Source organism: Zonotrichia leucophrys, chromosome 2 (genome assembly GCF_028769735.1).
Source record: "Zonotrichia leucophrys gambelii isolate GWCS_2022_RI chromosome 2, RI_Zleu_2.0, whole genome shotgun sequence".
Taxonomy (NCBI): Eukaryota; Metazoa; Chordata; class Aves; order Passeriformes; family Passerellidae; genus Zonotrichia; species Zonotrichia leucophrys.
The window spans coordinates 153,142,463-153,168,506 of record NC_088171.1 but is presented as its reverse complement, the minus strand read 5'-3'; the positions used below and the strand labels follow the sequence as shown (position 1 = coordinate 153,168,506).

The 26,044-nt window shown below is 55.2% G+C and overlaps 1 protein-coding gene across 1 annotated transcript in view; it reads left to right on the top strand.

Annotated features, from left to right (window-relative positions):
- Positions 1 to 4,530: 4,530 nt before the first annotated feature.
- The window catches only part of EPPK1 (epiplakin 1), a 45,309-nt gene continuing 23,795 nt past the window's right edge, over positions 4,531 to 26,044 (top strand). Inside the window, 5 exon segments of the mRNA XM_064703232.1 lie at positions 4,531 to 12,742; positions 12,745 to 13,358; positions 13,453 to 13,749; positions 13,751 to 15,832; positions 25,424 to 25,527. Coding sequence (XP_064559302.1) covers positions 4,549 to 12,742; positions 12,745 to 13,358; positions 13,453 to 13,749; positions 13,751 to 15,832; positions 25,424 to 25,527 — 11,291 coding nt within the window. The 5' untranslated portion in view covers positions 4,531 to 4,548.

Sequence of the window (26,044 nt, the reverse complement as noted above, 5' to 3'; positions counted from 1 at the left end):
AGCGCAGCCGGTGCCATCCAGCCCTGCCAGGACGGGGCTGCGGGGCCATGCACAGCCTCCTCGGGGCCAGCACAGCTTTCCCGGGATCAGCGCCAGCCTTCCCGGGCCGGGAGCGGGCGGCAGAGCCCGTGGGAGGTGCTGCGGGCATCGCAGGTGTTTTGCATGAGCCTGGCACCGGGAGCCCCGCGGGGGCGTGGGCATTGGGGTGAGCCCGTGGGGCAGAGGGGAGAGCGCTGCCAGCCGGGGAAATGCCCTGGCTGGCAGCACAGAGCGCTGTCCCTGCTCTCAGCCCGCAGCTGGACCCCTCGCCCTCCCCCTGGCCCCCAGGCAGGGACCCCCGAGCCCTCCTGCCCTTCCCGGGGGCCGGCGCAGCCCCGGGGCCGTCCGCAGCTCCGGGCGCCGGGGCCGGGCGCGATCGCGATCCTGATCCTGCAAACACAAACACAAACAGCGCTGCTTGGGCAGGTCCGAGCCGCGCTGACATCACCGGGCGGAGGAAGCCGGCTCCCGCCGGGACCTCTCCCCGGGCCGGGCAGCGAGCCCGGAGCGCGGCTGGGGCACAGCAGCACGCGTAGGGAGAAGGTGCTGGAGTGCCCGGGGCAGAGCAGCACGCGTAGGGAGAAGGTGCTGGTGTGTGACCGTGCTCACAGGGGTCTGAGGATGAGGGGAGGGACGAGGATCTGACTCCGTGTTTCAGAAGGCTGATTTATTATTTTATGATATATATTGTATTAAAACTATACTAAAAGAATAGAAGAAAGGATTTCATCAGAAGGGCCAGTTAAGAATAGAAAAGGAAAGAATGATATCAAAGGCTTGTGGCTCGGACTCTGTCCAAGCCAGCTGACTGTGATTGGCCATTAATTAGAAACAACCACATAAGGCCAATCCCAGATGCACCTGTTGCATTCCACAGCAGCAGATAACCATTGCTGACATTTTGTTCCTGAGGCCTCGAAGCTTCTCAGGAGGAAAAATCCTAAGGAAAGGCTTTTTCATGAAACATGTCTGTGACACTGGTGTGCCCGAGGGGCAGGGAGGGAGCCGAGGGACACGAGGGCACAAATCCCTGTGCCAGGAGCCCCTTTGGGAGGCTGCTCCTGGGGTGGGCACAGCACCGCCAGCACTTTCAGGGTGCTTTTCACTCCCAGCTCTCGTTTGCACGGGTGGAGCCGGGTAGGAGATGGGTCTGTGAGCCCCAGGCAATGCGGTAGAGCTGCTCTGCACTGTCCCTACTCAAAGTGACCTCTGTGGGAGGCACAGAACTGGGGTTCTGTGTGAGGACACCTCGAGGACATGGGTCTGTGAGCTCCAGGCCATGTGGCAAAGCTGTTCCGTGCTGTCCCCACTCAAAGTGACCTCTGCAGGAGGGTCAGTGTGGCACAGAACCCTGGGGTCTGTGTGGGGGACACCTCGAGGAGATGGGTCTGTGAGCTGCAGGTAATGCGGCAGAGCTGCTCCGCGCTGTCCCTACTCGAAGTGACTTCTGTGGAAGGCGCAGAACTGGCATTCTGTGTGGGGGACACCTCGAGGAGATGCTCTGTGAGCTGCAGGTAATGCGGCAGAGCTGCTCTGCGCTGTCCCCACTCAAAGTGACCTCTGCAGGAGGGTCAGTGTGGCACAGAACTGGGGTTCTGTGTGGGGCACACCTCGAGGAGATGGGTCTGTGAGCTCCAGGCAATGCGGCAGAGCTGTTCCGCGCTGTCCCCACTCGATGCGGCCTCTGCGAGAGGCACAGAACCCTGGTGTTCTGTGTGGGGACACCTCGGGGCAGCCCTGCCCTGGATGTGTCCTTGCAGCCATGCCCAGCCATCCCGGTGGGCAGCACCGTGACCCCTGCCCGGCTGCAGGAGCCGCTCCTTGGTGCCCGCAGCACTCGGTGCTCGGCCCGTGGGGCCAGTCCAGCCCTGACAGACCCCTCTGGGCACCGGGGGATGGAGTTCCCGAGGGAATTATCCATCCCACCTGCGCTCCCGCTCCTCCAGCCCGCTCCAGCCCTGCTGGCCGTGCTCCCGCCGGCTGCTGGCACAGGGCATGCGGGCAGGGAGGCTCCCGAGCCGCCGAGTGACCGCAGGGGCCGGGGCTGACCGCAGCTCCCAGCGCTCGGCACGCCCCAGCTCCGCTCCTGCCTCCCGGTGCTCCCGGCGCCGCGGCTGGGGCAGATCCAGCGGTCAGGATCCACTTATTGAGGTTATTAGGAATGCCTCTGCCCGAATTCAGGTGCAAACGAATCCCTGTGCCAAAGTCAATAGCATGGGTTTTATCTGACTGTAAACATGTGAGAGAGAGAGGAAGAAAGAATTGGAAAATAGAAAAGAGAGTGGCAGAGGTGGAACAAAGAAAAATAGAGAAATTATAGAATGAAATATAGAATAAAGAAAATATAGAATAAAATATAAAGAAAATATAGAATGAAATGTAGAATAAAGAAAATAGAGAATCAAATACAGAATAAAGAAAATATAGAATAAAATATTTTATATTTAGAATAATAAAGAAATAGCTATTTTCTTTAAAAAGAAAATATCACCATCCCTGGAGCCCAGCGATGCTCTGCTGATCCTCTCTCCAGCTGGTTTGGTGGTGAAGGTCCCCCTGGAAATCTCAGGTGGGTTAATGCACTCAGGCCAGGTAGGAACCCCCCTGGGGGTGCCATTGTCCCTTACAGCGCTCCGGGTGTGTCACCTGTGCTGCAAGGGTTCGGGAGTGACTCTGGGGGCACTCAGGGGTCTCTGATGGATGAAGGCGCCCCTCAGCTTCCTCTGGGCTCACTGCCCCGAGCAGAGGTGACAACGCACCGAAATTCCTGCCCTCCCCTGGGCTGGGGATGAATCTGTGCAAACCTGCTCCCAGCACAGGCGGCCTCACCCACCCCAAAGCCAGCCAGAGATGGTTCTCAGCACGGCTGCTGGGCTGCTGGGCTCGGCTCGCATTCTTTTCCCTGTTTACTTGTTTACTTCTCCCCTGGGGAATGGGTTTCCCTTTATCTAATCTTGGCTTTCAATCCAAAGTTCCAGCCAGGCATTCCTGAGGGAGGGGTGGGCTTTGTGAGCGAAGCTTTACGGCGGTGTTTGAGGCACGAACTGTTACAGCCTCTGACACAAGCGCATCCCACAGCTTTGTCAGCTCCTGGGGGGTTTGGACTGGGTGCAATCTCACCCTGAGGCAGCCCTGGAGGCAGCCCTGGTGGCCACTGCTCGCTGAGATGGAGCCTCTGCCTGCCTGGCATTGCTTGGGCAGGGTGAGAAGGGGGATCCAGTGGAAGGACAGGGGGGGTTTGTGCAGCAGCCCTGTGGGAGCCCATGGACCTGCACGCCAGCACCCCCAGAGTCACAGAATCATGGAGGGGTTTGGGTGGGGAGGGATCTCAGAGCCCATCCAGTCGCACCCTGTCCCATGGCAGGGACACCTCCCACTGTCCCAGGCTGCTCCAAGCCTTGTCCAGCCTGGCCTGGAAAACTTCCAGGGACCCAGGGGCAGCCACAGCTGCTCTGGGCTCTCTGTGCCAGGGCCAAACCACCCTCACAGGGAAGGATTTCTTCCCAAAATCCCCTATCCCATCCAGCCCTGCCTTCTGGCGGTGGGGAGACATTCCCCTTGTGCTGTCACTCCAGCCCTTTGTCCCACATCATTCTCAGCTCTCCTGGAGCCCATTTATGCCCTGGAAGGGGCTCTGAGCTCTTCCTGGAGCCTTCTCCTCTCCAGGTGAGCACTCCCAGCTCTGCCAGCCTGGCTGCAGCCCTGCAGCACCTCTGTGGCTCCTCTGGGCTCTCCCCAGCAGCTCCAGGTGCTGCTGCTGTGTCCCCAGGGCTGGGGCAGCTCTGCAGGTGAGGTCTCACCTGGGCAGAAGAGCAGAATCCCCCCTTCCTTTCCTGCTGCCCACACTGGGGATCAGCCCAGGGGTTTTGGGGTTCCAGTGCACGTGGCCGGGGCATGCGGAGTCCTCACCCACAGACTCCCTGAGTTTGGCCGCATCCCTCAGGGTGGCACACCAGGTTTGGACATGCCCAGCCCTTGGCTGTCACTTCCTCCTGCCTGAGGGTGTTTATGTTTCTGATTTCCTGGTATTTAACATGCAAACCATGAAGAAGTTTGTCACAGACATCTTTTATGAAAAATCCTTTCCTTAGGATTTTTCCTCCTGAGAAGCTGAGAGGCTTCAAGAACAAAATGTAAACATTAATTATCTGCTGCTGTGGAATGTAACAAGTAGATCTTTGATTAGCCCATGTTGGGTGTTTCTAATTAATGGCCAATCACAGTCAGCTGGCTCGGACTCTCTGTCTGAGCCACAAGCCTTTGTTATCATTCTTCTTTATCTATTCTTAGCTGGCCTTCTGATGAAATCCTTTCTTCTATTCTTTTAGTATAGTTTTAATATAATATATATCATAAAATAATAAATCAGCCTTCTGAAACACAGAGTCAGATCCTCATCTCTTCCCTCATCCTTGGACCCCTGTAAACACACAGAAGTTGATTTCTCACCAAGCTTTCCCTCTCTCTGCAGAGTCCTGGGAGCTGTGGGAGGCGTGCAGCAGCAGCAGGATGGAGAGCAAGCCAGCAGTGAATGGCCGGGCTGTCCCTGGTGAAGTTGTGTCAGGGACCAACCACTTGTGCCAAGACGCGATGCCGCGCAAGCAGCAAAAGGCAGCTGGCAGGGATGTGGGGCCAGGTGCTCCAGGGAAACCCTTGGAGACAGCTGGCAGCATTGCAGGCGTGTATGTAGAGGCTTCAAAGAGGATAATGAGCTTCTATGAGGCCACCAGAGAGCATCTGCTGAGCCTGGATTCGGCCCTGAGCCTCCTGGAGGCGCAGGCAGCCACGGGCTCCATCTCCGACCCGCTGAGGAGCCGCCGTGTGCCCGTGGCAGAGGCCGTGAGGACGGGGCTGGTGGGGCTGGAGCTGAAGGAGAGGCTGCTCTCGGCTGACAGGGCTGCTACCGGCTTCCTGGACCCCTACACTGAGGAGAAAATCTCGCTCTACCAGGCCATGCAGAAGGAGCTGGTGGGGAGGGAGCAGGGCATCCGCCTGCTCCAGGCCCAGGTGGCGACCGGAGGCGTCATTGACCCGGCCACCGGCGCCCGGCTCCCGGCCCATGTGGCCTGTGAGAGGGGGTACCTGGATGAGGAGATGAGCCAGCTTGCCTCTGACCCCGGCAGTGAGGACAGCAGGGTGTTCCTTGACCCCAGCACCATGGAGAAGGTCACTTACTCGGAGCTGAGGAAGAGGTGCATCGTGGATCCGGCCTCAGGCTTCCTCCTCCTGCCGCTGCAGATCACATTCCCGGGGATGGGAGGGAGGGTGAGCAGCAGGGACCTGATGGACTCTGGCATCATCAGCCCTGACGTGTTCCGAGGCCTCGAGGAGGGAGGAATCTCTCCCCAGGAGGTGGCAGAGAATGAGATTGTTCAGCACTTCCTGCGTGGGACCAGGAGCGTGGCTGGGGTTGTCCTGCCTTCCGGGGAGCAGAAGAGCCTTTACCAGGCGCTGAGGGAGCATCTCCTGGTGCCTGGTGCTGCTCTCATGCTCCTGCAAGTCCAGGCCTCCACTGGCAGCCTGACAGACCCCCTGAAGAACAAGAACTACTCCGTGGATGAGGCTGTCAGGGTTGGTCTCATTGGCCCAGAGCTTTACGAGAAGCTGTCCTCAGCTGAGAAAGCCATCACTGGGTACAGGGACCCGTCCACCGGGGAAATGCTCTCCCTGTTCCAAGCCATCAGGAAGGGCTTTGTTCCCAGGGACCATGGCCTCTGCCTCCTGGAGGCTCAGCTGGCCACAGGGGGTGTCATCGCCCCGGGCAGGCACCTGCGTGTCCCCATGGAGACAGCCTGCGAGTGGGGGTACCTGGACGAGGCCACCAGGCAGCTCCTGTCCAGCCCAAATGATGACACAAAGGGGTTCTTTGACCCCAGCTCCAAGGAGAAGCTGAGCTACGCAGAGCTGCTCCAGCGCTGCGTCACTGACCCCAGCACAGGGCTCCTGCTGCTGCCACTCCCTGGGGACAGCAGCGAAGGGTCCCAGGGGACACTTGGCTTCTTTGACCACAGGACCCAGACAGCTCTGGAAAACACGCAGGTGCCCGTGGCTGTGGGGAAATTCAAAGGCAAGCCGGTGTCCCTGTGGAAACTGCTCTTCTCTGACTACATCCAGGGTGAGCAAAGAGCTGCGCTGGCTCAGCAGTTCCTGGCAGGAGTGCTCTCCCTGCAAGGCTTGGGAGAGGCCATCAGAGCCGCCGTTGAGGAAAATGCTGCCACTGCTAACGTCACCTTCAAGGGCCTGAGGGAGCAGGTGACAGCTGACCAGCTCCTGAGCTCAGAAATCATCAACAAAGACTTGTTCAAGAAACTCAAGGAGGGAGAAACGTCAGCCAAAGAGGTGGTGGGCATGGACACTGTCAGGAAGTACCTGCAGGGCACGGGCAGCATCGGGGGGCTGCTGCTCCCCGACTCCCAGGAGAAGATCAGCATCTACCAGGCGAAGCGCAAGGGGCTCCTCAGGCCGGGAACATCTCTGATCCTCCTGGAGGCCCAGGCTGCCACGGGGTTCGTCATTGACCCCGCTGCCAACAAGAGGTACTCTGTGGACGAGGCTTTGCGAGCAAACGTCATCGGCCCCGACGTGTACGACAAGCTGCTGGCTGCAGAGAAATCTGTTACTGGCTACCGAGATCCTTACTCAGGGGACAAGATCTCCCTGTTCCAGGCCATGCAGAAGGAGCTGATCGTCAGGGACCACGGCATCCGCCTGCTCGAGGCCCAGATCGCCACCGGCGGCATCATCGACCCCGTCAACAGCCACCGCATCCCCGTGGAGGTGGCCTACAAGCGTGGCTACTTTGACAAGAAGATGAATTTAATCCTCTCCGACCCCAGCGATGACACCAAGGGCTTCTTTGACCCCAACACGCACGAGAACCTGACCTACCTGCAGCTGAAGGAGAAATGCATCACCGAGCCCTCCACGGGGCTCTGCCTCCTCCCTCTGAACAGCAAGAAGAGGCAGTTCGTGGATGAGGCCACCAGGCAGGTGTTCAGGAGCTCCTGGCTGCCCGTCAGGTTTGGGCGTCTGCGGGGGGAGAAGGTCTCGGTGTGGGACCTGCTGAACTCCGAGTACTTCAGCGAGGGGAGGCGCCGGGAGATTTTCAACCACTTCCAGCTGAGGAAGCTCAGCCTGGAGCAAATCCGGCTGATGCTGGAGGAGGAGATGAAGAAATGGGCCCCCATCAAGTTCCCGGCCATGAGAGGCAACGTCAGCGCTTACCACCTGATGGAAACCGGTGTCATCGACAGGGCCCTGTTTGAGCAGGTGCTGGAGGGCTCCGTCACCCCAGAACAAGTCCTGCACATGGACTCTGTCAGGAAGTACCTCTACGGCTCAGGCAGCATCGGGGGGATCGTGCTCCAGCCATCCAACCAGAGAATGAGCATTTATGAGGCCATGAAGCAGAACATCGTTGTGCCAGGAGTGGCCCTGCCCCTGCTGGAGGCCCAGGCTGCCACGGGCTTCATTATTGACCCTGTGAACAACCAGAAGCTCTGTGTGGATGAGGCCGTCAAGGAGGGAGTCATTGGGCCAGATGTCCACGAGAAGCTGCAGCAGGCTGAAGGGGCCGTGACAGGCTATAAAGACCCTTTCACGGGCAAGAAGATCCCCCTTTTCCAGGCCATGAAGAAGGGCCTGATTGCGGACAAGCAGGCCATGCAGCTGATGGAGGTGCAGATGGCCACAGGAGGCATCATCGACCCAACGTGCGGCCACCACATCCCCCTGGAGTCGGCCCAGCAGCGAGGCTGCCTGGATGAGGACACCAGCAAGGCCCTCTCCAAGCCCAGCGACGACCACAGGGTGTTCTGCCTCCCGGACAGCAAAGAGAGCGTGACCTACGCCGAGCTCATCCAGCACTGCCAGAAGGACGACGTCTCCGGCTTCCACTTGCTGCCTCTGGCACAGGCAGCTGCTCCTGCCTACACCGACGAGCAAATCCAACAGATCTTCAAGGAAACCATGGTGAAGGAGAAAGGAGTGTCCCTCTGGGAGCTCATGCACTCGGGGTACTTCACCAAGGAGCAGAGGAGCGACTTCGTGGAGAAGTTCCGGTCAGAGGAGCTGTCGCTGGAGCAGCTGGTGGCTCTGGTGCTCAGGCTGGTGAGGGAGATGGAGATGAAAGCCAGGACACAGATCTCCCTGGAAGGACTGAGGGGCAGTGTCCCTGTGGTCTGGCTGCTGGACACGGGCATCATTTCCCAGAAGACGTTTGAAGAACTGGCTCAGGGTGTAAGAACTCCCGAGGAAGTGGCTGAAATGGAGAGCGTAAAGAGGTACTTGAAGGGCACAGGCAGCATTGCTGGGGTCTTCATAGAGGCAACCAAACAGAAGATGAGCTTCTATGACGCCATGAAAAACAACCTCCTCCTCCCTGGTGCTGCTCTGAGGCTGCTCGAGGCTCAGGCAGCCACAGGGTACCTGACTGACCCTGCCACGAACCGGAGGCTCAGCGTGAGGGACGCCGTGAGAGCGGCCGTTGTTGGAGAGGAGCTGTCTGAGAAACTCCTTCAGGCTGAGAGGGCTGTGACGGGCTACACAGACCCCTACACCGGGGGCTCCATCTCCCTGTGCCAGGCGCTCAGGAAGGAGCTCATCCCCCTGGCAGAGGCCGTGCCCCTGCTGGAGGCCCAGCTGGCCACAGGAGGGGTGGTCGATCCCATCCACCACCTCCACCTGCCGCTCCAGGCTGCCTGCAGGTACGGCTTCTACGACGAGGAGCTGAACCAAACCCTCTCTCAGCTGGATGACAGCACCAAGAGCTTTTTTGACCCAAACACCAAGGAGAACGTGACCTACCAGCAGCTGAAGGACCGGTGCATTCGCGATGCCGAGTCGGGTCTGTGGCTCCTCCCTCTGTCAGAAGACGCCATGTTCTGCGTGGATGAACAGACCATGAAGGTGCTGAAATCTGTGACTGTTTGTGTCAACGTGGGGCGGTTCAAAGGACAGACCGTGTCTGTCTGGGACCTCCTCAACTCTGAATACTTCTCAGACAGCCAGAGAAGAGAGCTGGTGCAAAAGTACAAGGATGAGAAGGCTGAGGTGCTGCAAGAAATCACCACAATTATCACCACAATCATCCAAGAGACTGAGGCACAGGGCAAGAAGTTCGCATTCAAGGGCCTGAGGAAAAGAGTTTCTGCCAGCGACCTCTTCCAGTCCCAGCTGATTGACAAAAAAACCCTCGATGAGCTCAACCAGGGGAAGAAAACAGTCAAAGAAGTGACTGAAATGGAGTCTGTCCGCAGGTACCTGGAGGGCACTAATTTCATAGCAGGGGTCCTTATCCAGCCAAGCAACGAGAAGATGAGCATCTACCAGGCCATGTGGAAGGGCATCCTGAGGCCGGGGACCGCCCTGGTGCTGCTGGAGGCACAGGCAGCCACCGGCTACATCATCGACCCTGAGAAAAACAAGAAGTTTTCGGTGGAGGAAGCGTTGGAGGTGGGTCTGATTGGAGGGGAGATTTTTGAAAAGCTGCTCTGTGCTGAGAGAGCCGTGACAGGCTACACGGACCCCTACACCAAAGCCCCCATGTCCCTGTTTGAAGCCATGAACCAAGGGCTGATTGTGAAGAGCCACGGCATCCGCTTGCTGGAGGCCCAGATCGCCACGGGCGGCATCATCGACCCCGTGCACAGCCACCGTGTCCCCGTGGAGGTGGCCTACAAGCGTGGCTACTTCAACCAGGAGATGAACCAGATCCTCTCCGACCCCAGTGATGACACCAAGGGCTTCTTCGACCCCAACACCCACGAGAACCTCACGTATATGCAGCTCCTGGAGAGATGTGTCCAAGACCCGGACACCGGGCTGTACATGCTGCAGGTTGTAAAGGAGGGAGGAAAATATTTCTACATTGATGAGTCCACAAAGCAGGCTTTACGCTCAAAGCCCCTTCAGGTGAAAGTTGGAAAGTTTAAGGACCAAACCGTTTCTGTCTGGGAAGTCCTCTGCTCTCACTACTTCTCAGAGCAGAAGAGGAAAGAGCTGGTAATGCAGTACAAAAGCAAGAACATAGCACTGGAAGAGCTGATATCCCTCATCTTAAAAATCATCGAGGACACAGAGCGAAGAGGAGAAGCCCTCAAGGTCAAAGGACTGCGGGGTGAGGTGTCAGTGTCCGAGTTGTTCAACTCTGAGATAATTGACAAGAAAACTCTGGATCAGCTCCAGGACGGGAGTCTCACCCTTGCCAGCCTCACAAAGAGGGACACCATCCAAAGGTACCTGGACGGCACTGGATGCATCGCCGGCGTTCTCCTCCCGCTGAGGAAAGAGGTGATGAGCATCTACCAGGCGCTGAAGAAAGGCCTTCTCACAGAGCAGTGTGCCCTGGGGCTGCTGGAGGCACAGGCAGCCACCGGCTTCCTGGTGGACCCCCGGAGCCACCAGAAGCTCTCTGTGGATGAAGCCGTGTCCTCTGGGCTGGTGGGCAGCGAGCTGCGTGAGCAGCTGCTGTCGGCAGAGAAAGCCGTGACGGGATACACGGACCCTCAAACAGGGAATAAAATATCTCTGTTCCAGGCTGTGAGGCAGAAGGTAATAGTCAGGGATCAGGGCATCCGCCTGCTGGAGGCCCAGATCGCCACTGGTGGCATCATTGACCCCTGGCATGGCCACCGCCTGCCCCTGGAGGTGGCCTACAAGCGTGGGCACCTGGATGAGGACATGTTCCTCCTGCTTTCAGACCCAGACCACGGCAGCAAAGGATTCATAGATCCCAACACTCACGAGAAGATCAGTTACAGCCAGCTCCTGCAGAGGTGTGCCAAAGACAGGGAGAGTGGCTTGTACCTGCTGCAGGTGCTGGAAAAGGAAGGCGACTATTTCTACATTGATGAGCAAACCAAAAACGCCCTGTTGTGCACCAAGGTCCAGGTGCCCGTGGGAAAATACAAGGGACAGGTGTTGTCGCTGTGGGAGCTCCTCTGCTCTGAGTACATCACAGAGGAGAAGAGAAAAGAGCTGGTGAAAAAGTACAAAGCAGAATCCCAGCACATTGTGCAAGGAATCATTGAGACAATACTGAAGATCATCAGGGAAAAAGAAGAGGACAGAAGCGATGTGTGGTTCCAGGGAATCCGACAGCAAATCACAGCATCAGAACTCCTCAGTGCACAAATAATTACAGAGGAAACAATAGAAAAACTCCAGAAAGGCAAAGAGACGGCTCAAGAAATAGCAAAATTGGAGAGTGTGAGGAGGTACCTTGAGGGAACTGGAAGCATCGCTGGCGTGCTGGTGCCCTCCAAGGCTGACCCAAGCAAGATGGAGAAGATGAGCATCTACCAGGCCATGTGGAAGGGCATCCTGAGGCAGGGAACGGCGCTGGTGCTGCTGGAGGCCCAGGCGGCCACAGGTTTCATTGTTGATCCAGTGAAGAACCAGAAGCTCTCTGTGGAAGAGGCTGTGTCCTCTGGGCTGGTGGGCAGTGAGCTGAAAAACAAACTTCTAAGTGCCGAGAAAGCTGTGACGGGCTACACCCACCCCTACACAGGACAAAAGATGTCCCTGTTCCAGGCCATGAAACAGGATCTCATAGTCAGGGACCATGGCATCCGCCTGCTGGAGGCCCAGATTGCCACGGGCGGCATCATCGACCCCGTGCACAGCCACCGCCTGCCCGTGGAGGTGGCCTACAAGCGTGGCTACTTCGACCAGGAGATGAGCCAGATCCTGTCTGACCCTGGCGATGACACCAAGGGCTTCTTTGACCCCAACACCCACGAGAACCTGACCTACCTGCAGCTGCTGCGCCGCTGCGTGCCCGACCCTGACACGGGGCTGCTGATGCTGCAGCTGATGGACAAGGGCTCCGTGCTCTACCAGCTGAGCGAGGATGCCCGCAGAGCCCTGCAGGCCGCGCGCACCACGCTGGCTGTGGGGCTCTTCCAGGGCCAGAGCGTCACCGTCTGGGAGCTCCTCTTCTCCCGCTACGTCCCTGAGCACCGGCGCCAGGAGCTCCTGCGCCAGTACAAGGCAGGAACAGTCACCATTGCACAGATAATCGACATCCTCGTGCACATCATCACCAGGGCTGAGGCCCAGGGCCACAGTGACAATGGAGTCCCCAAGGCCACAGAAAAGGAGATCCTGCCTGAACCCATCCAGAATGGTAGTGCCTCAAAGTCCCAGAAGGAAGAGAAACAGGAACAGGAGCAGGAGCAGGAGCAGGAGCTGGAACGGTCTCTCAAGTCCTACACAGTGGAGGTCTCAGCAGGCGGCTTCCACGGCAGGAAGGTGTCCCTGTGGGAGCTGCTCTTCTCCAAGTTCGTGTCCGAGGCCAAGCGCCAGGAGCTGCTGGGGCGGCTGCGGGCCGGGAGCCTGGCGCTGGCCGAGCTGGCCACGCTGCTCACCCTGCTGGTGGAGGAGGCAGCACAGCGCGGCAGCAGCGTGAAATTCACGGGCCTCCGGAGGCAGGTGAGCGCCTCGGACCTGCTGGACTCGGGCATCATCGACACGGGCACGCTGGCCGAGCTGGTGCAGGGCGCCAGGACCGTGCAGGAGGTGACGCAGATGGCCTCGGTCAAGCGCTACCTGGACGGCACGGGCGTCATCGCCGGCGTGCTGGTGCCCTCCAAGGCCGAGCCAAGCAAGATGGAGAAGATGAGCATCTACCAGGCCATGTGGAAGGGCATCCTGAGGCAGGGAACAGCGCTGGTGCTGCTGGAGGCCCAGGCGGCCACCGGCTTCCTGTGGACCCGGTCAAGAACCAGAAGCTCTCAGTGGACGAGGCCGTGTCCTCTGGGCTGGTGGGCAGTGAGCTGCACGAGAAGCTGCTGTCAGCAGAGAGGGCCGTGACGGGCTACTCTGACCCCTACACAGGGGACAAGATCTCCCTGTTCCAGGCCATGAAGAAGGAGCTGATCGTCAGGGACCACGGCATCCGCCTGCTGGAGGCCCAGATTGCCACCGGCGGCATCATTGACCCCGTGCACAGCCACCGCCTGCCCGTGGAGGTGGCCTACAAGCGTGGCTACTTCGACCAGGAGATGAGCCAGATCCTGTCTGACCCCGGCGACGACACCAAGGGCTTCTTTGACCCCAACACCCACGAGAACCTGACCTACCTGCAGCTGCTGCGCCGCTGCGTGCCCGACCCGGACACGGGGCTGCTGATGCTGCAGCTGATGGACAAGGGCTCCGTGCTCTACCAGCTGAGCGAGGATGCCCGCAGAGCCCTGCAGGCCGCGCGCACCACGCTGGCTGTGGGGCTCTTCCAGGGCCAGAGCGTCACCGTCTGGGAGCTCCTCTTCTCCCGCTACGTCCCTGAGCACCGGCGCCAGGAGCTCCTGCGCCAGTACAAGGCAGGGGACAGTCACCATTGCACAGATGATCGACATCCTCGTGCAATCATCACCAGGCTGAGGCCCAGGGCCACAGTGACAAGGAGTCCCCAAGGCCACAGAAAAGGAGATCCTGCCTGAACTCATCCAGAACGGCAGTGCCTCAAAGTCCCAGAAGGAACATCAACTGAAACAGGAGCAGGAGGAGAAGATGGAGCGGTCCCTCAAGTCCCACATGGTGAAGGTCTCGGCCGGCGGCTTCCATGGCAGGAAGGTGTCCCTGTGGGAGCTGCTCTTCTCCAAGTTCGTGTCCGAGGACAAGCGCCAGGAGCTGCTGGGGCGGCTGCGGGCCGGGAGCCTGGCGCTGGCCGAGCTGGCCACGCTGCTCACCCTGCTGGTGGAGGAGGCAAGCGCAGCGCGGCAGCAGCGTGAAATTCACGGGCCTCCGGAGGCAGGTGAGCGCCTCGGACCTGCTGGACTCGGGCATCATCGACACAGGCACGCTGGCCGAGCTGGTGCAGGGCGCCAGGACCGTGCAGGAGGTGACGCAGATGGCCTCGGTCAAGCGCTACCTGGACGGCACGGGCGTCATCGCCGGCGTGCTGGTGCCCTCCAAGGCCGAGCCAAGCAAGATGGAGAAGATGAGCATCTACCAGGCCATGTGGAAGGGCATCCTGAGGCAGGGAACGGCGCTGGTGCTGCTGGAGGCCCAGGCGGCCACCGGCTTCCTGGTGGACCCGGTCAAGAACCAGAAGCTCTCAGTGGACGAGGCCGTGTCCTCTGGGCTGGTGGGCAGTGAGCTGCACGAGAAGCTGCTGTCGGCTGAGAGGGCCGTGACGGGCTACTCTGACCCCTACACAGGGGACAAGATCTCCCTGTTCCAGGCCATGAAGAAGGAGCTGATCGTCAGGGACCACGGCATCCGCCTGCTGGAGGCCCAGATTGCCACCGGCGGCATCATCGACCCCGTGCACAGCCACCGCCTGCCCGTGGAGGTGGCCTACAAGCGTGGCTACTTCGACCAGGAGATGAGCCAGATCCTGTCTGACCCCGGCGATGACACCAAGGGCTTCTTTGACCCCAACACCCATGAGAACCTGACCTACCTGCAGCTGCTGCGCCGCTGCGTGCCCGACCCGGACACGGGGCTGCTGATGCTGCAGCTGATGGACAAGGGCTCCGTGCTCTACCAGCTGAGCGAGGATGCCCGCAGAGCCCTGCAGGCCGCGCGCACCACGCTGGCTGTGGGGCTCTTCCAGGGCCAGAGCGTCACCGTCTGGGAGCTCCTCTTCTCCCGCTACGTCCCTGAGCACCGGCGCCAGGAGCTCCTGCGCCAGTACAAGGCGGGGACAGTCACCATTGCACAGATGATCGACATCCTCGTGCAAATCATCACCAGGGCTGAGGCCCAGGGCCAAAGTGACAATGGAGTCCCCAAGGCCACAGAAAAGGAGATCCTGCCTGAACCCATCCAGAATGGTAGCGCCTCAAAGTCCCAGAAGGAAGAGAAACAGAAACTGGAACAGGAGAAGGAGGAGGAGCTGGAGCGGTCACTCAAGTCCCACACGGTGGAGGTCTCGGCAGGCGGCTTCCACGGCAGGAAGGTGTCCCTGTGGGAGCTGCTCTTCTCCAAGTTCGTGTCCGAGGCCAAGCGCCAGGAGCTGCTGGGGCGGCTGCGGGCCGGGAGCCTGGCGCTGGCCGAGCTGGCCACGCTGCTCACCCTGCTGGTGGAGGAGGCGGCGCAGCGCGGCAGCAGCGTGAAATTCACGGGCCTCCGGAGGCAGGTGAGCGCCTCGGACCTGCTGGACTCGGGCATCATCGACACGGGCACGCTGGCCGAGCTGGTGCAGGGCGCCAGGACCGTGCAGGAGGTGACGCAGATGGCCTCGGTCAAGCGCTACCTGGACGGCACGGGCGTCATCGCCGGCGTGCTGGTGCCCTCCAAGGCCGAGCCAAGCAAGATGGAGAAGATGAGCATCTACCAGGCCATGTGGAAGGGCATCCTGAGGCAGGGAACGGCGCTGGTGCTGCTGGAGGCCCAGGCGGCCACCGGCTTCCTGGTGGACCCGGTCAAGAACCAGAAGCTCTCAGTGGACGAGGCCGTGTCCTCTGGGCTGGTGGGCAGTGAGCTGCACGAGAAGCTGCTGTCGGCTGAGAGGGCCGTGACGGGCTACTCTGACCCCTACACAGGGGACAAGATCTCCCTGTTCCAGGCCATGAAGAAGGAGCTGATCGTCAGGGACCACGGCATCCGCCTGCTGGAGGCCCAGATTGCCACCGGCGGCATCATCGACCCCGTGCACAGCCACCGCCTGCCCGTGGAGGTGGCCTACAAGCGTGGCTACTTCGACCAGGAGATGAGCCAGATCCTGTCTGACCCCGGCGACGACACCAAGGGCTTCTTTGACCCCAACACCCACGAGAACCTGACCTACCTGCAGCTGCTGCGCCGCTGCGTGCCCGACCCGGATACGGGGCTTTATTTCCTCAATATTGTTAGAAAATAATTGCAAAACCTTTTTATTTTTTTCCTTGTTTTTGCCTTGGGGAAGAATGTTGCTATTATGTATAATTCTTTTGCTTCTGGTGTTTGTCTTTCTTTTTCTAAATATTTTTTTATCATTTATTACCCAGTTCGGGAATTTCCTTCATGATCTCTTTTCTTTGTCACCACCCCCCCCACATCAGGTGCAGCTTTGAAGTGCCTCCCCTGAGCAGTGTTGCTGCACTGCATTGTTCATCCTTCCTTGGTTGCCTTTGAGGAACAGAGGAGGCAGGCTGGGTTATCTCAGGACATTTTGGTGATATGTGTCATCCTCATTTTCCTCACACAGGTTTAACTGCAGGTCTTTGTTCCGTATGGGTGCTGCCATGAGTGGTATTTTTATTCTCTGCCTCTCTTTTCCTGCATATGCCAGCTATTTTCCCCAGAAGCTTTGCAGGATTACATTCAGGTGCAAGTTTTCAAGCCAGGACAGCGTGCAGAGCAGATTCCTGCGTGGGCAGGATGCCAGGCTTGCATTGGGTGTCACTGGCGTGGGACACATCATCTGTGTTTGCTCTCCATGCCCCAGCCTGTCCTGCCTTTCCGGGGCTGTCTGGAGCACAAACAGCCTCAGCCCAGTGTGGTTTGCTCTCTCGCTGTGCTTTCCCTCCCTCTGTGAATCCTCCATGGGGATGGATCCTCACCGGAGCTGGAGTGGATCTGGCTGTGCTGTACTTTCTGTCTGTCCATCCATGGTGGAGCCTCCTTTCCCTCCTGCTCCTTTTGCCCTCCTGTGTCCTGAGCTGACTCAGCCACATGCCGGAGCACAGGAACAGCCCTGGAGCCACTCTCCCGTGCAGCTGAGGGATGAATAATTCTACTGCTGTTTAATGGGAGGAAACTTGCCCTGCTTAAATGTGCTGCCTTGGGGTGTTTGCCTTAATTAACCTGTTAATGTCCTGGAAAATGGACTTTTGGCCACAGGCTTGTGTAGCTGATCCCTGGGAACAAAGGTAGAGGAGCTGTGGGGCCCAGAGAATTGCAGGGGCTCGGAAAAGGAGGGGATAAGTTAATGGGAGAGAAGTCACAGAAGCATGGAATGGTTTGGGTGGGAAGGGGTCTCCTCGTGCCACCCCCTGCCATGGCAGGGACACCTTCCACCTTCCCAGGCTGCTCCCAGCCCTGTCCAACCTGGCCTTGGGCACTGCCAGGGATCCAGGGGCACCACAGCTGCTCTGGGAAATCCATCCCAGCCTCCCACCCTCACAGGGAGGAATTCCTTCCAATATCTAACCCACACCTACGTTCTTCCAATTTGAAGCCATTCCCTGATGCTGTTCAGCCAGGGATGGAAAGAAAGGCTCCAGGCTTCAGGTAGATCAGAAGACTCAAGAAAAATCTTTGTTAGCAAGAAGCAGTGAGTTTAATAGACTCACTCACTAAGTGGGACCGGATTGGTGTCAAAGTAGAAAAATTCTCACCTTTTTGGTGACGATGAATAGCACACTGTGAGGAACCATAACCATAAACAATAGTTACAGAAAGAGAGATAATAATTGTTTGAATTCTTTCATCTAAGATTCCCAGGCTCAGCCTAGGAGAAATGGTTTCTCTTCTTTTTTTGACTGAACTGAGAATCTCCACAATTCCCCCTTGTGCTGGCACTGCAGGCCTTCATCCCTCTCCAGATGCCTTACAGCCCCCTTTAGCTGCTGGAAACCCACAATAACATCTCCCAGGAGTTTTCTCATCCTGGAAATCCAATTCTCCCTTCCACGGAGGCAAACAGGAACAGGGAGTGCTGAGTCCTTGGGGTGTGTCTGTAACATCCCACTGCGCTGGTGTCAGCCTGGTGTCCCCACAGCTGCTGCACTGGGACACGCTTTGGGACAAGGGCAGGGCCAGCAAAATGTCCCCATGGCTGCTGCACTGGGACACGCTTTGGGACAGTCTCAATGGCAGGGCCAGCATGGTGTCCCTGTGGCTGCTGCACTGACTCGTGGTTCCTGGGAAAAAGGGATGGGCCAGGCTTTTCCTGGTGCTCAGGGCACCTGGCCTGTGGCAGGGTCCTGGAGGGAGAGAATCTGGGGGGCTGGGGTGGCGCCAGGGCTGCAGGGATGGTGTCAGGGTCACTGTGGCTGCTGGCGCCACCCCAGCCCCCCCAGATTCTTTCCCTCCCGGGCCCTGCCACAGACCAGGTGCCCTGAGCACCAGGAAAAGCCTGGCCCATCCCTTTTTCCCAGGAACCGCGAGTCAGGCACAGGATACCTGATAACAGCTTTCCCACAGAGATCAGGGTTGTGCAATCTCTCCCAGCCGCAATAAAGAGCATTTTTGTCCGTCCACTTGTCTGCCCGTGCCCGTCCCCTGGGCACGGGGATGGGCCGGCTCCAAGTGGCTCTTCAAAGGGAACTTTGTTATTTTTGTTGTTCTTTCCTGCGCGAGGCGCCGGTGCGGGCAGGAGGGGAGAGGTGGAGCAGGGGCGGTGGCCGCCGGTACCTGCCGGGCAGGTGACATCAGTGCCTCGGTACCTGCCGAGCAGGGGACAGAAACACTGCAGGTACCTGCCGAGCAGGGGACAGAAATGCCACCGGTACCTGCCGGGCAGGTGACATCAGTGCCTCGGTACCTGCCGAGCAGGGGACAGAAATGCCACCGGTACCTGCCCAGCAGGTGACAGAAACACTGCCGGTACCTGCCCAGCAGGTGACAGAAACACTGCAGGTACCTGCCGAGCAGGTGACACAAACACCACTGGTACCTGCCCTGTAGGTGACAGAAACACCACCGGTACCTGCCCAGAAGGGAACAGAAACACCAGTACCTGCCCAGCAGGTGACACAAACACCACCGGTACCTGCCGGGCAGGTGACATCAGTGCCTCGGTACCTGCCGAGCAGGGGACAGAAATGCCACCGGTACCTGCCTGGCAGGGGACAGAAACACCGCCGGTACCTGCTGAGCAGGTGACAAAAACACCACCGGTACCTGCCCTGTAGGTGACACAAACACCGCCGGTACCTGCCCTGCAGGGGACAAGAACACTGCTGGTACCTGCCCTGTAGGTGACACAAACACCACCGGTACCTGTCCTGTAGGTGACAAAAACACCGCCGGTACCTGCCCTGTAGGTGACAGAAACACTGCAGGTACCTGCCGAGCAGGGGACAGCAGTGCCCCGGTACCTACCGGGCAGGTGACATCAGTGCCTCGGTACCTGCCCGGCAGGTGACACAAACACCACCGGTACCTGCCCAGAAGGGGACAGAACCACCGGTACCTGCCCAGCAGGTGACAGCAGTGCCCTGGTTCTCGGGAGTTTAGCTGTTAATTGCTGTCCCGAGATTTGTGAAAAGTCTCTTTTTCGGGTGAAAAGTCTCTGTTTCGGGTGAAAAGTCTCTGTTTAGGCCCACACGTTCACAGAACGAGTCAGAGTTCCTCAGCTCTCAGTCTCAGAGTTGTTTATTGTGTCTTATCTATAAAATTTTTCTCCTGTGCAGCTGAGGTCCGCTCAACAAGACAGACAGAGGCACTCTGCCTGAGCTCGGCGTGGTGTTATCTCTTTATACCACAAACTACGTGTACAATGTTTACAATTACTTTCCAATACCTATCACCTATGTTAGACAGTGAATTTCTATTCTAAACCAATCCCAAAGTGCCAATATCGCAGCAGAAGATGGAGGTAGAGAAGAAGAAGAAAGGCTGGACATGCCCAATTCCCTCCATCTTATCCCCAAAACCCCATTCTAAAAACACCAAAATCTACTTATTCACCTAGTGATAATTTTATAATTACACTATTTAAACTTCTTTCAGGTCTTCATACAAAGCTGGCAATTTGCTCCACGGGTCATAATCAAACCCACAGGTGCTCTGGGCTGTGTGCCATGGTCTCCGAGCCCCCCGGGAGGGGTCCCAGCAACTCTGGACACCCAGAGGGACGCACTGAGTTCCAACACCCGGTACCTGCCGAGCAGGTGACGCAAACACCGCCGGTACCTGCCCAGCAGGGGACAGCAGTGCCCTGGTACCTGCCCGGTAGGTGACAGCAGTGACACCGGTACCTGCCAGGCAGGTGACAGCAGTGCCCTGGTACCTGCCCGGTAGGTGACAGCAGTGACACCGGTACCTGCCCAGCAGGTGACAGCAGTGACACCGGTACCTGCCAGGCAGGTGACAGCAGTGCCGCCCGGGGTCCGGCCCTGTCGAGGGTCAAACCCCGCCTAAGATAAAACCCTGTCACCCTGCCCAGGGTCTCGCCCTGCCGAGGGACCATTCGCCTCGGGTCCAGACCCCCATTATCTACTTTTCTTTCTTTCTTTCTTCTCCTTTCTTTCTTTCTTTCTTTTTCTTCTTCTTTCTCTCTTTCTTTTTCTTTCTTTCTTCTTTCTTTCTTCTTTCTTTCTTTCTTTCTTTCTTCTTTCTTTCTTCTTTCTTCTTTCTTTCTTTCTTCTTTCTTTCTTTCTTTCTTCTTTCTTTCTTTCTTTCTTCTTTCTCTTCTTTCTTTCCTTTCTTTCTCTCTTTCTTTCTCTCTTTCTCTCTTTCTCTCTTCTCTCTCTTTCTCTCTTCTTCTCTTTCTCTTCTTTCTTTTTTTTCTCTTCTTTCTTTCTTTCTTTCTTTCTTTCTTTCTTTCTTTCTTTCTTTCTTTCTTCTTTCTTTTTCTTTCTTTCTCTTTCTTTCTTTCTCTTTCTTTCTTTCTTTCTTTCTTTCTTTCTTTCTTTCTTTCTTTCTTTCTTTCTTTCTTTTCTTCCTTCCTTTCTTCCTTTCTTTTCTTCCTTTCTTCCTTTCTTCCTTTCTTCCTTTCTTCCTTTCCTTTCCTTTCCTTTCCTTTCCTTTCCTTTCCTTTCCTTTCCTTTCCTTTCCTTTCCTTTCCTTTTCTTTCTTTTCTTTTCTTTTCCTTTCCTTTCCTTTCCTTTCCTTTCCTTTCCTTTCCTTTCCTTTCCTTTCCTTTCCTTTCCTTTCCTTTCCTTTCCTTTCCTTTCCTTTCCTTTCCTTTCCTTTCCTTTCCTTTCCTTTCCTTTCCTTTCCTTTCCTTTCCTTTCCTTTCCTTTCCTTTCCTTTCCTTTCCTTTCCTTTCCTTTCTTTCTCTCTTTCTTTCTCTCTTTCTCTCTTTCTCTCTTTCTTTCTCTCTTTCTCGCTTTCTTTTTTTTCTCTCTCTCCTTCTCTCTTCTCCTTATATATTTTCTTAAGAAATATAGACTTTTATATTTTTATAGACAATAACAAAGACAGTCACATCCTTCCTTTGCACTTAAATTTAATTTTATTTTAAGGAATTAAAACAATCACATTGTTTTAAAACCACCCTGTTCATATACCCAGGGGTCATTCACTGTCGTTTCTCTCGGGCACACTCCGAGTGTGGATTTACCAGAGCTCTGCCATGCTCTGCCATGCTCTGCCTGTGCTCAGGTATTTCCAGGGGCAGGGGCTGCCATCCCCAGGGCAGGCAGGGCTCTGTGCATCCTCCTCCTCATTAAAACTCCTCAGCAGACACAGGGGCTCAGGGACCTGTGCTCCAGTGATGCCTTGTGAAGGCTGGCCTAGAACAGAAACCAGTGAAGCCCCAAAACAAATAGCCTTTAAGAAATAACGAATTAAAACACGGAATGAGAAGTATTTGAAAAAGCATAGCATTTAGGAAACATATAGAGCAATAGATCAGCTAAAGCATGGAACATAATGACAAGAAAGAGAGATAGGGATAGGAGAATTGATGGGCTAAGCATGTTCAGAGCCAACAATGTCAAACTGACCCTAAGAGCCTTGCCAAGCCATGGGGACCAAGCCAAGTACACCGGGAATTGGCCATATTAGGATAGGAGTTCAAAAGTTTAAGGAGGAAGACTCATCAGGTGACCCCTGCCCACGATGAAGGCAACCGGAACGACCACCAAAATGATCCTCAAAAGAGATGTCTCCGCCCACGCTCCGCCTACACCACGCCTCTTATGAATATGCATGCAAAAACATGATTATGCATGTGATATGATGTAACTCTATATTCAAAACTGTATAAAAGGCTTGCTTTTGTTACGAGATACTCAGAAATCCCTTTTGTGATTTCTCCGACGCGTCGCAATAAAATACCTCCTGTCTATGTTGACTTAAACTGAGTCTCTTAGGCAGTTATTCTCGCCTTTTGGGGCAAAATTCGGCATCACCAGACACAGCTGAAGAATAAAGCTGGGACTTTTAAGGGGCCACAATGGATCCACCTTGGGCAGCACAACCCAAAATGGCCACAAAAATGGACAACAGCTCATGGGGGTCTCACATTTTATAAGTTCTGCTCCATTAGCATATTGGAGCTATTTGTCCAATTACAGCTTTAGCACATGCAGTCCCATCCATCTTGTTTTTCTCTCTCCAGCCCATGTTGTTTGTGCTCTTGGGGTGTCACAGACATCTTTTCATTAAAATCCTTTCTTAGGATTTTTTCCTGCTGAAGCTGAGAAGTTTCAGCAACAAAGTGTAAACAATGGTTATCTGGTGCTGTGGAATGCAACAGGTGGATCCGTGATTGGTCTCCTGTGGATGTTTGGATTTACTGACCACTTACAGCAGAGCTGGGTCTTGCTCTCTGCCGAGAGACAGATCTTTGTTATTCATTGCTTTTCTATTCTATTCTTAGCTTAGCTAGCCTTCTGAGAACTTTTCCTTTCTATTCCTTTTAGTATAGTTATAATGTAGAATATATATCATAAAATAATAAATCAAGCCTTCTGAACATGGGGTCAACATTCTCGCCTCTCTCTCACCCTGAAAACCCTTGTGACCACTGTCACACTTGGGGCTGAGATTTGGATCCAAAATGGCCACAAAAATGGACAACAGCTCATGGGGTCTCACACTTTCATAAGTTTTGGTCCATTTGCATATTGGAGCTAATTGTCCAATTACAGCTTTAGCCCATGAAGTCCCATCCTTCTTGTTTTTCGCTCTTCAGCCCACGGTGTTTGTGCTCTTGGACCTGAAATTTGGGTCATTTGTCCTTGGTCCCCAGCTAGAGCAGGAATTGTTTTTCTCCCGACTCTGTGCACAGAGCTCACCATCTCCTAATATGGAGCCCAGATCCACACTAAAGCAGCACAGAATGTGAAAAATAAAAAAGCCAAAACCTGAGGCATCCTCAGCACCAGCTGGAAGGGAGCTGGGAGCGGTGTCAGCACCTGAGCTCCACCCCTGGAGGTTTCCCAAATCAATCAGTGCAGGAAAACCCTCCCCAAACGCCCCAGTTCTGAACCATCCCTGGGAAAGGAATCTCCCAGCCTCTGATGTGGCTCCGAGGTGCTCCAGCCACGACTCCCACACCTTCCGGCAGGTGAGGCCGCAGGGCTGGCTGTACCTGGGCCCAGGTGTGTCTGTGCCAGGCTCCCAAGCAGCTGCAGGTGAGCCAGGGAGCCCAGGGGGCATCCCGGGAGAGAAAAATGTGAATTTTGTTATTGGCTTTTGGCAAATATTCAAATGAATGTTATATGCGTTGTGTTAGAAAGTGATGCTGTGTTAATTTTCTTAAGTACTGTGTTGAATACGGTTTTGGATTATGACATAATGTTAAAATTGAAACTGTGCTATGTAACATAATTTTTTTAAGAGAGGACTCACACCAGAGAGCAGCCACAGGACACCTGAAGCTTTCAGAGAAAAAGAATTTATTGCTCCATCATCAGAACAAACGAACTTCTTCCCGCCTCACTCAGCCCTGAAGAGCCGTCAGGATTCAGAGGAAGAAGCTGACACTACCCAGACAGAATCCTGTGTTTGAATGGAATTTATGCATCATGGATGAGGTGCTTGAATATGCAACAGGCTGTTGCTTTTAAGGGTTAATCCTCTGCTAAAGTGGGTCTTTTTTCAGGCTTATTTTGCCCAGAATGAGGTACCCAGACTGTCCCTAACTCTTTGTTTTTATTTTCTCATATTGTCCTACATACTAATTGTCCAAATTATTATTACTTTAATTACATTACCATTTTTAAAACCATTTTGTTACTATTAAACTTTTGAAATTCTAAAAACAAGTGATTGGCATTTTTCAAACCAGGGCTCTGTGCCCCTCTCTGTGCCTTCTACCAGAAATATCCCAATATCCCCATATAATCCAAAAGTGTGAAATAGATTATAGAGAGCAGTGTAGGTGTATCACTGGGTGAGAAATTGAGGTTTTAGGATTTTTAGTGTGTTGTGGATGGAAGCAAGGTGGAGGGCACAGGGTGTTGTCCTGGGTTTGTTCTTCATGCTTCTTCTTCCTCCTTCTCCATGGGTTTGGGTGGCATTTTGTAATTGGGCAGAAAAGTCCTCATTGTGGGCTCTTTGGCATCAGTTATTGGGTTAAATAATTTACGTGTCAGTTCTTAATTGGATAGTTTAGTCTTAAAAACCTTGGAACAAGAGATTGTTGGCCATTCTGTGCCTTCTAATGAAAAGCTGCTGAACTCACAGTAGTGAGACTGTTTTACTGATAATAAACATCAGAGTCAGAACATGAATTACTGTCTCAAGTGCCTTCAACCCAGACCCAGAGAAACCCACAACTGGGACCCCCAAAACTGGGACCCCCAAAACTGGGACCCCCACAACTGGGACCCCCACAACTGGCGCCCCGTGTGAGGAACCTCAGGAGTCCAAGCCCCATCCAACCTGGCCTCAGTCACTTCCAGGGATGGGGCAGCCACAGGTGGTTCAGGCAATTTCTGCCAGGGCCTGCCCACCCTCACAGGGAAGGATTTTTTCTCAATATCTCCTGTAAATAAATTCCCTTTTCCAGTTATAAACTGCCCCGTTCCTTGTCCTGTCGCTCTCTGCCCATGACAAGAGAAACGCAATTAGTGAAGTTCCAGTTATGCTGCAATTATGGCTACAAAAGATTTAAGAAGCCTTGTTGTCTTCTGACCTAGAGTTGCTGTTTTTTAATTAATACAAAAGATATATCCCTTCTATTTACCTATCTTCTTTTTATTATAAAAATATGTAGTCGAAATAGTTTTTCCTAGCTCAGAGTAAAAACTGTTGGCAAATATTTCACCTAGCACTCAGTTGTATCAAGTTTTATATATGAAGATCTAACAATTTAAATTTTATTTAGCAGGAAAATTCACATAAATTCTTTTATGAAAATGAGTACAAAAAGCTATATCCCTTCCATTTTCATTTCTTCTTTTGATTGCAAAAATATGTAGTGGAAATAGCTCTTCCTGGCTCAGAGTAAAAACGGTTGCATCAAGTTTTATATATGAAGATCTAATAATTTAAATTTTATTTATCAGAAAAACCCAAATAAGTTCTTTGATGAAGATGCTTCATCTTCTTCAGAGTGAAACATTTAAAATTTTGCCCAGGAACACGCTCATTCTTAACATTTTCCTAAAGATCTAACAATTTAAATTTCATTTAGCGGCAAAACCCAAAGAAGGAAAATGCTTCAGCTCCTTTGGAGTGAAACATTTAAAATTTTGCTCAGAAACATTTTTCTGAGGAAATTTCCTGAGCTGAGAGCAGGGACGAGCTCCAGAGTGGGGAGTGAAGCCTCAAGAGCAGGTCCTGGAGCCATCACCCCATGGGGACAGGGTACCTGGGCCAGGTGTGCTCCCTGCAGGGTCCTGGAGCCATCACTCCCCAGGACAGCACAGGGTACCTGGGCCAGGTGCGCTCCCCGCAGGGTCCCGGAGCCACCACCCCCAGCACAGGTACCTGGGCCAGGTGTGCTCCCTGCAGGGTCCTGGAGCCATCACTCCCCTAGCACAGGTACCTGGGCCAGGTGCGCTCCCCACATTGTCCTAGAGCCATCTATTCCCAGAACAGGGTACCTGGGCCAGGTGTGCTCCCCGCATTGTCCTAGAGCCACCTATTCCCAGAACAGGGTACCTGGGCCAGGTGCATCCTGGAGCCATCACTCCCCCAGGACAGCACAGGGTACCTGGGCCAGGTGTGCTCCCTGAAGGGTCCTGGAGCCACCACCCCCAGCACAGGTACCTGGGCCAGGTGCGCTCCCCGCAGGGTCCCAGAGCCACCACCCCCAGCACAGGTACCTGGGCCAGGTGTGCTCCCTGCAGGGTCCTGGAGCCATCACCCCCTCAGGACAGCACAGGGTACCTGGGCCAGGTGTGCTCCCCGCATTGTCCTAGAGCCACCTATTCCCAGAACAGGGTACCTGGGCCAGGTGCATCCTGGAGCCATCACTCCCCCAGGACAGCACAGGGTACCTGGGCCAGGTGTG